At 36.8% G+C, this 10,062-nt stretch overlaps 1 protein-coding gene across 1 annotated transcript; it reads right to left on the bottom strand.

Annotated features, from left to right (window-relative positions):
* Window positions 1-7,884: 7,884 nt before the first annotated feature.
* Window positions 7,885-8,946, bottom strand: LOC131145811 (uncharacterized). Its single transcript, XM_058094995.1, has one exon. It carries the CDS (start codon window positions 8,944-8,946, stop codon window positions 7,885-7,887), a length of 1,062 nt encoding a protein of 353 aa, XP_057950978.1.
* Window positions 8,947-10,062: the final 1,116 nt, after the last annotated feature.

Raw genomic sequence — 10,062 nt, 5'->3', positions numbered from 1 at the left:
ACCGCCCCACCCGATGGCCAACACGTGGCCAAGTGACGTCATTCTGACGTCATACCCTGCAAACCATAAATAACCATATATATGCATCTGACATCATACCCTGTAGGCCATAAATAACATATATATATTTGTATGGCCACGTGGTCTCACGACTCACCTTTAGACGACACGTGGCCTAGTTCACTAACTCTGCCCGATTCCCCTTAAACCAATTGACCCTACCAAACCAGTTTGAACTGATCTCTTGTATTTTCTTTTTTATTTTCTTATTATATCATTTATTTGGTTTATAATTCAAAAAAAAAAAAGACGAAAAAATCACAAAAAAATCATGAAAAATCAGAAAAAAAATTTGGAAAATATTTTTGAGGTCAAGAAATTATTTTTATACACCTTTTTCCTTAAAAAAAAAAAAAATTGAAATAGTGCTTCAAAATCCCCAAGAAATTTTGGAAAATATGGAAAAACATTTATAAAATTTCTATAAATTTTGAAATAAATCTGGAAGCTATTTTTCTTAACATTTTTTCTTCATTTTTAAAAAGGGTATCCCTATGATTTCAAAAGGGGGTCATGAACTTTTTCGAGCCTCACATGCCTTAGTTTTTAGGGATACCCTATTATAGATATACTCTACAAAATGTGAATATTTATGTGGTTTATTTAATTGTATGTACTTTAGTATTTTGTTAATTCACAAGGGGAGCAAAATAAAAGGCCATTAAAATTAATTTGAAATAATTTTTAACTAATTAGGTATCGTTCGTAGAACGGGTGTGTAGGGGGTGCTAGTACCTTCCCCTAACATAACCAAATTCTCGATCCTAGTATATGCAGACCGATTCTACCCTTAATTGGATAGTAATCATGTGTTCTAACTACACCCCAAAAGATTAGTGGCAACTCCAACTCCAATTTTCCCGAAAATATCAAATCATCATTTTTCATTTGCCCTTCCGGGGCACCCTCGCTCCCAGGACGTCGCGACAGCTTAGCGACTCCGCTGGGGACTTACTAGAGAGACGAGCCAGTAATTAATTAGGAATTATCCCAAATTCAAATTTAATAGGCCTTTAATTACTTCCTCTCATGTTGCCAATATTATATACTTATGAATATTTGAATGCTTCTTTGTATATGTTGTGAATAGTATAGTATATTGTTTGCATGATGGCTTGTATTTCAATTTTGTGATTATATCTGAATATTACATGTGGGGATAGTGGGAATAGGCCAACCTTATGAATTCACACAATTTTCACGAGCCTTCTACCCAAGCTTCACCTATTAGGATTATAAAAGAGTGTAATACCGTTTGTCCCCATGTGGCAGAACTTGTGGGGACCCACGAACCACTCTGCTCAATTTGAGTTTTGTCCAAACCCTCCGAGTGAAAATAAGGGTCGTGCTGGGAACCTATTGTTAATATGGATTTGAGCTTAACCACACATACGCAGGATTCCCTCCTTAGGATAAAGCCTTGAAAAATCTTGTAAAATAGATGGATCTACCTTGGATTGGGACAGAAGTCTCATCCTTCTCCATGTGTCTTTATCTTTGTGCATATTGCTTTAAAATGTATGATGTTATGACTAACATGTTGCATCCACGTAGGCATACATATTACTTTACCAAGATTCCGGAAAAGATATAATTGATTCATGGAGAACATGTTGGTCTACCAGGAAAAGGAATTCGTGGTACAATTATACACCGAGAGCCAACAGAATAAATGGGGTAATAGCTTGAGCGAGAGATCTATGATTGAACTACCAGCACAAGTCAGCATAAACACTCGATCAAATTCCCAAGATGAGTTGAAAGCAATTTGGAAAGGATGGTCACCCACACGTCACCTGAGAGTTTTCCCAATTGTACGAGCATATCAGTTTCCTACTGCATGTGTCAGTAAACATCCACACAATAAAATCACTGGTGGAATTCTGGAACCCCCCATATTGTTGTTTTACCATAGACAGGGTTGACATGGCCCCAACTATTGAAAAATATACCTCACTACTACATCTGGTAAATTTGCAAACACCTACAAGACATATGTGTCTAATTCTAGGGCATCCTTCGTGAAGGAGCTATACGAGGCTACTGAGGTCAAGATTTAGAAAACAACCTCTAAGGATGGGACAAAAAGCAGAAAAATGACCTCGAAATATTTGAAAAGCTTATGGAAAGAGGAAAGGGAAGAGGTACATTTACATATGATGGCCCTTGCTATTTATGGTCTGGTCATATTTCCAAAGGAGTTAGGAACTATCGATCAAGCTACCGTTTCCCTCGTGGCACAGATACAGAACAGAGTTAACCTGATACCTGGTATTCTAGCAGAGACATTTCAATCCCTCAATCAGCTGGGTAAAACCAGAGCACCCCCAGTGTTAGAATCGTGAAGAAAAATGTCTTCAAATTTTAAACCCGTAACTAAGAACTAGCCCCCCAACATTGTGATCAAAGAAATCCTTGGCAGAAATGTTTTTAATAAGGTACAAATCAAAGAAGTTGAACTAAATCAATATCTTGCTAATAGGGAGTTAGCATCTTTGCTGGAGAAAATTAAAGTGATTCAAACTGTTTAATTCTGTCTTTTTTTTTTTAGGCCATCACCTATCAGGTGATGAACAATTGTCCACAAATTTTTCTAAATTGTTCTAATATGTTAAAAATTAAGAAAAAAATAAATCAATTTTTTTTTTTTTTCCTGCTCACTTTCCTTGATAGCCAAATATGAAAGAAGGAAATTCCTTTGTTTTCTCCTTTTCTTTCCTTAATGTTTTCTAAATTCCAAACAGGGCTTAAAGGATCAGGAATGTACAAAAAGGAGAACTGCTGAATGTATTATTATTCAGAAGACTTCTGAATGTATTATTACTCTGAAGAGTTCTGAATGTATTATTATTCAGAAGACCTCTGAATGTGTTATTATTCAGAAAACTTCAGCATGTATAATTTAGAAGACTTCTACATGCGTTATGTAATTGAGGGATTATGAAAGAAGCCGAAACAAAGATAGCATTCAGGAACTCAAAGGCCCAATTCCTCTGAATGAGACTAATGGAAGCTCAAATACTTACCAATATTCCACAAGGAGCTGCCAACCTTAAGATTGAATCCCAATACATGATCCTGAGTATGATGAACAAAATATTAGCATGTTTTGCACCTAAATGCCTGTGATCAATGCACATGATTGACTAGAAACAGATGCCCCTCTTCACTGGTTGACAAGTACTGGAAAGACCTAAAAAGAAACAACACTAAATATTTTATCCAAAAAGAATAGCATGTTCCCTAATTGTATATAGGACTCAACTAAGAAAACAGGTGAATTACAATTTTTAAAAAAATTTAAAAAAAACACAAAACAAAACAAAGAGTGGCTACAGAAATGCTGGAACAGGTGCTTTCATCGCCTTTTGATAGGGCCATGTAAGTGCAATCCAACAGCATCTAAGTCCCCTTATTCAAAACAAGTTGAAACTGCCTGTTCAACTTTGTGTCAAGAACATCATCAAAATACAATTAAAAACAGAATCAATTGTCAAATTTGGATTACCTTTTCATCCATTATTCTTCAGTCAATCATAATGAGAAGGCTATTGGTCTCTCCTTCCTCAGTTGAATCCAGGGAGGTTCCGTGGAAATGATCATTTGTCAATTTCCTGTGGCAATTGATATAGGTTGATGAAATATCATATCTTGATCAACTACAAAATTCAGGCAGATGACATTATACAATATTTTCTTCTTAAGTTTTAATCTATCTTTATCTGCGCATTTAATCAATTCTAAAGGAAACATTGGCCACAAAAACAAGAGACAAGATGATTTAATTTCTCTAAGACATAAGTGAGGAACTTAAGCACCCCCCCCCCCCCCTCTCCCCAGACTTTCTCCCTCTAGATATGCGCAGAGCTGAACTATTTTTTGGATATAGGACCCGGTCACAAAAGGATTTAAATTCCATGTTGATGGCCATTCCAATACTCATAGAGAATCAGGTTGAGCAAGTCAAAAGACAAAATTATTTTTTCCTTCTTTTTTTTTTTTATCAGTAAAAAAAGTATACATTAGAAGGGCATCAAGGGATGCCAAACCAAAGTACAAGAAATCAACCACCCTGTAGGATGTCACAAAAATAAAAATAAAAATTACATTAAACTTATTTGCTACAAGTTCACTATGCCAACTATTACTGCAGTAAACCACTGCTCTTGGCTGAACTCAAGCGCCAAGATTGAATTTTTGAAAACTCTTATGTTCCTCTCTTTCCATACACACCAGAAAATTGCGAGAGGAATGAGAGACAAAGCCTTCCACTCTTCCTTCATTGCCTGAATCCCACTCCAGGCCCAGAGCTTCCCTACAACAAATGTAGCGGTAACCCACCATTGTCCAAGAGACAAAATAATTCATTATGAAAAGGCTTGATAACACTGTTGACATGTGACCTAACAAATCAAACTTTTAGGTGAGCTCGTTATTGAACACAGCGTCAGAGCAAGGTCGCCATAAGGTCTTGAGTTAAATTCTTGCTGCTCACAGTTATTGTAAATTTTTTTAAATTATCTTATTCCCCCAAGCTTTGAGGTCGTGAACCAGTAATTTATGCCTAGCCTTCAATACTCCCCTGCACATGGAGAGGTGAGCAACAAGACTAGAACCTTGGAGCTCTAGAAATCATGGCTTTATACAGTGATGCCATGTTGGATCATGACTTTATGTAAAAGCTTAAACTGTTAGATCATGTCAATTTTTTAAAATAATCTTATTTCATAATGAGTGTTATTTATCACTTGTCTACCTCTCTACATTGTTGTCTCACAGCCTAAAAACAGCTTTTAGGTAAAGTGGTTATCCAACAATTAATAAGCATATTTGGTATGTTTTTACCCCAAAGACATGAATCAAATATGTAAAGAGGTATATTTTAATCTAACCCATGGAACAGCCCTAAAAAAATTCGTTTGTATAGCAAATTGATAAGCATATTTGGTATGTTTCTACCCCAAAGACATGAATCAAATATGTAAATAGGTATATTTTAATCTAACCCATGGAACAGGTTTAAAATTCAAATCCCATGCGCATTCATGCACATGCCCACGCACATGCGCATAACTAACAAGCGTAGAGATTTGTACCCCTGTCCTCATGTCATGATATTGGCAGTTGCTATGTCCAAAATGCCAACACCATTTTGGGGCACCAGCCCTTAACCATGTGCATAGACCATAGCAATATTAGCATTACACAATAGAACATATTCCTGACACTCATAAGTGGTTCTTCAATATGTTATCAGCCTCTTTTAGGTTACAACGATCTAGTGTGTAAGGAGCAGGTTGTATAATAAAAAAATATTTTCTGGCCCTCGCTGAACAGCTTAAGTTTTTTAGTTGACGACCTTGAGTAATTAGCTTTCTCTTTATCTCAAATAAGTTACCACCTATGGACGCTATGGCTTGAAAGGAATGATAGTATTTAAAGACCAGGAGCCTCCCAATTTGATGTGGGAGAAAGCTATGTTTTTAGCTTCCTTCTGGGCACACTGTTTTAGAGATTTGAAGGTCGTTCACTATCTGATATCCAGAAGGACTGTAATGCAGCGTTGACGTAAATCTTTTTGTATTTTTAACTTTTTCTGTTTTTTTGTTTGGGTCCACCTCATCCTCTATAATTGTTTCTTGCTCTTTAATGAAATTTTTAATCTGAAAGAAACAATAATAAGCTACCACCTGGCCGCTCAGCTTGGCTGTCTAGAATCTATGGCTATTCACTCACAAGATAAGCATCAACCTATAAAATGCTCAATCAAGATTCCGAGAAAAATAAAAGAAAATTAGAGATCAACAAACAAAAAAAAACTAACATTAATGATAATGACAGTATGGGGATAGAAAAAGGGGGAAATCTTCCAATATGGCAAGAGAAACATAATAAAATAAAATTATACAGATTAATAAAAAAAACACTTGTTCCAAATAATACCAAACTTGTGTCATACCAGAAACTTAATATTGGAAAATCTACCATGATCTGTAGGACTTCAGGCAAGGTTAATTGCTTCACTATAATGCCAGTTAGATCAGAGAACCTGAACCCATAAATCAAAAAATTAGTTCAATATGCTAGGCAAAAAATAAGAAGTTCAGTATGCAACACCATGCATAGATTCTGGGTTTAACGGTTTAACTAAATTTTCATACTGGCATAAAATGCAGCCACACAAAAAGATTTGAAATAACTAATCTGATTAACTGACAAGCCAAGGCAGCATTTTGTTCACATGGAAATGATGTTACATTGGGTTAGACAAAGATATCACACCTTCATGCATACACAGGTGCCAAATTCATCTGATTTCCCAATCTTAGCACACAAGGAAATACAGATTATCACTGCTTCTGATTTGTCAGCATTGTACCAAGGAAAAATGAAGTTTTTAATGTATGTTGTTAGACATGAGTGATTTTGATATGAATATATTTAAAAAAAAAAAACAAACATAACAAGTAAAATGTATCCATAAAAAATAAGGAAGCCTAGGTATATCATTACGCATCAAAACATAGAATGCAGTAGATTTGGTTCCATTAAATAAAGAAAAACAAAAAGAATGAATTAGCTTTCACTCTGCTAAAAACAAGCTCGAAGAGGGACTACATTTGTCTTGTTACCAAAACCATCTCTAAGAAGAGGACTGCCACTGAAAATGTAACAAGTGAACATTTGAGCTTGGGTTGGTTCAACCTCAGCTCAAGCTCGGGTCAAGCTTGAGCAAATAGGGGAGCTCAATTAGAACATCAAGATTGAAGTTGAACAAGGTAGTATTTGGCTGATGAGCTCTAACACACACACACACACACACATACTTATATGTATATATTTATGAATGTATCTATCTATGATAAATAATAAATTTATAGCATCAAGGCTCATTTGAGTTACTAATTCGCAGTTTAAAACTAATTAAATTGAGACAAGCTGAGCTTGAACTTCTCAAGCTTCAATCAAACCGAGTTCGAGCAACTTGACAAGCTGGAACTCAAACAATCCTTGTAATCAAGCTCAGCTGCTCAGCTCAGATTGGCTGGGCCAGTTTGCAACCCTGAAGAGGACTAGCTGGAAAGCCTGCTGGATCGCTTGTGCATCATAATAGGACATTAGGGTCAGGATTGAAGGCCTCAGTCCTAAACTATCTAGGTCCAATTTTAAGAAAACACTTGGCACTCCAGACAGTTGAATGTAATGATGACTAATTCCATAAAATGTTCTATTTGCAGGGCCCTGCTAAGAAGCCCTCAAGTGTAACAACATTGGCAACTGCCGTCAATACATTGGGTGAGTGATGGTTCCTCCCCCATGGTAGTATTGCATTACCATGCTGTCTTTGGATAGTATTGCATTCCATCCCACCACTCAACGACATAGCCCACAAAGTTTATAGGATGCAGGTTTTGTCCTCTTTATTTCCATATCCCAATATATTAAAATTAAAATCATTATAAAACAGCCAATCTTTCAGTTCTCTCCCGAAACAATGACCATGGAAACAGGCAATATTCTCAAAATAAAGCATGGAAATCCATATAACATTTCCCAAATTCATATACTACCAAGTATTAAAAATTCTGGTCTCTCACTTCTGATTCCATGAATTTCTCTATAATAATTCTGAATATTTTGCATAAATTCCCACAAAACATCGCAATTAAATCAGAACCTGGCTGCTTACAGCACTGATTAACACTCCAAAAAGGTCTTTAGGCACACTAGCATGTCAATATATCCGGGGAAGCACTAAAGATTTCAAGAGAACTAAGACAAGGCTCTGAACAAGCAACAAAAAACAATTCAAATTTTAAATTCTTATTCCATTGATGAAGAATCTAAAATATCCCCCTTATAAGCTTCCAGCAATTCCTCAGCATCATCTTCAAACCTCAGTACGAACTTCTCCAAGAATTCCTCCTCTGGAAAATTCAACACATTAATAAAACTTGGTTTCTTCTTTAGCAGCCTCTGGGACATGAGAACATGTAAAACTCTATACCGAGGAATCACCCGATCCTCCATGCTGTGCATCAAACATGATGGCCTCCGAACTAACACCACTTTGTTTAACTTAACTGTGTTCATGAAGAATTCAATTCCCAAACTCAACTTCCTATCGGATGTCCTCAGCAAACCAGGTGCCTTCCTAAACATTTCCCTGCATTCAACCTCAGAGAATCCAGAATTCTGAAACAACTCAAATTTTCTTCTAAGGGTCTTATCGCTTATGCAACTAAGTGAGTAAATGGCATGAACCAGCATCCTTGAATCCATTAAAAAGCCCATGGCTACAACCCGGGAAAGAAGGTCTCTAAGCTCCGATTCCCTCACGATGAATAGCCGAGGCTGCCGCTTCAAGAGCATGGAGAGTTGGGACCCGACAATTCCACAACTCTCTAATAATGAAATGTTGCAGAGCAACCTTGATTTTGGGTCTTTTGAGATTACCCAATTGCACCTTCGCATAACCCGGATCAAATTTTCATTATTATCGTCATTTAGTAGAATTTTCTTAAGAATCTCAACGCAGGGGATCAACTTCCTATCCAAACTAACAGTCAGCAGCGTCGAATTTTTTGAAATGAACTTGCCCAAATCAGTTCCCACAAGACCAAGTTCTTGAAAAAAATGAAGCTTTGGTTTGAGAGTTCTGTCAACATCAGCAAAGAGGATTTGTGGTGACACATGAACTGAAGATACAATATGCGTATCCAAGAACCCCAGGCTTTTGAGGAATTGGACCACCGATTGAGGCTTTTCTAGGGCTTTGATGAACGAGAAGCGATTGGATATTGACTGTGCCCGGGTTCTGGAGAATTTGAAGGTTTTGATCAGGTAGTTGAGAATGAAAGGGTTTGGAGTAGGATGAGGATGCATAATCTTCTCCCTCAAGCAACTTTGCGTACTCCGTCGTGCTCGTCTCTTCTACGCCGTCTCTCTCCTCTCTCCTCTCGCCTCAGCGGTTCGGCTCGTTTGAACCGTCGAACCTTCTCATGAAAGTGGAAATTCTGAGGATTATAGATACTTATTATTTTGCACTTAGACAAGTATTCTCATCAATGTCACAAATCACTAATAAAATTTTGAAGCTATCACCAACTTTTCTTTAGATGTTGTATTATAATCCTCGTTACTGATTCTTTGTTTTTCAGATTTTAAAATAAATATAAATACTTTTGTCAGATTTCAGCAATCATAAATAAAATAAATCTGCTTCTTTCTTTACAACAATCTGAGCAACAACAAAACCAAAACCTGCTTGTTTCAATGTGTGTGTGTGTGAAGCCTGACCAAAAAATAATTTCTTCACCAAACAACCAGCAAGCCACAAGATTTGCAATAAAACATACACATACAAAATCAAAAATCACAAGAACACATTTGCGTGGTTCGACTCAAAAATTAGCCTACATCCACGGCAGGAACTCACCTTTGGAGACGCTTTATTAATAATGGTGGAAATAAATACATATATATAGATCTACCTCTCTGAGCTTACCAATCTCCTCCAAAATCAGCTCACGAACGACCCGAAGAAAACCCCTTTTCGCACCTACGAAGAGCTCTTGGCTTCTACCTCTCTTCCTCACCTGACTTTCCTAAAAGAAACCCCCCAAACCTAAGATCTTTACTCCCGTTTCAGCCTACCCGGGCGTGAACCACTGCTAAAAGCAAGAAAACCCCACCCCCTGAATTTCTCACCTTGATGTGTGTGCGCTCTCTGGTTTTTTCTTTTGGCTCTTGGCTGAACCTTCTTTAACTCAATACTACTGGTTGCAGTTTATACATAAAATACAAGCTAAAAAAATTACAGCAATGCCCTTAATTAAAAAAATAGACTGCAGTTGTTAGATCTCCATTGCATTGACGGTCCAGATTTTTTTTTTTTTTTTTTCAGCAAGCTTGACACTCCAACAATTCTCCACCTTGGCAAGCTTATAATCCTTGCTCTTTCTTGCATCTCCAATAGTTGTTCGTGCAAAACAAACACTA

The sequence above is a fragment of the Malania oleifera genome, chromosome 13, assembly GCF_029873635.1.
Source record: "Malania oleifera isolate guangnan ecotype guangnan chromosome 13, ASM2987363v1, whole genome shotgun sequence".
NCBI lineage: Eukaryota > Viridiplantae > Streptophyta > Magnoliopsida > Santalales > Ximeniaceae > Malania > Malania oleifera.
Note: the sequence above shows the minus strand (reverse complement) of the source record. Positions and strands in the feature narration are given on the sequence as shown.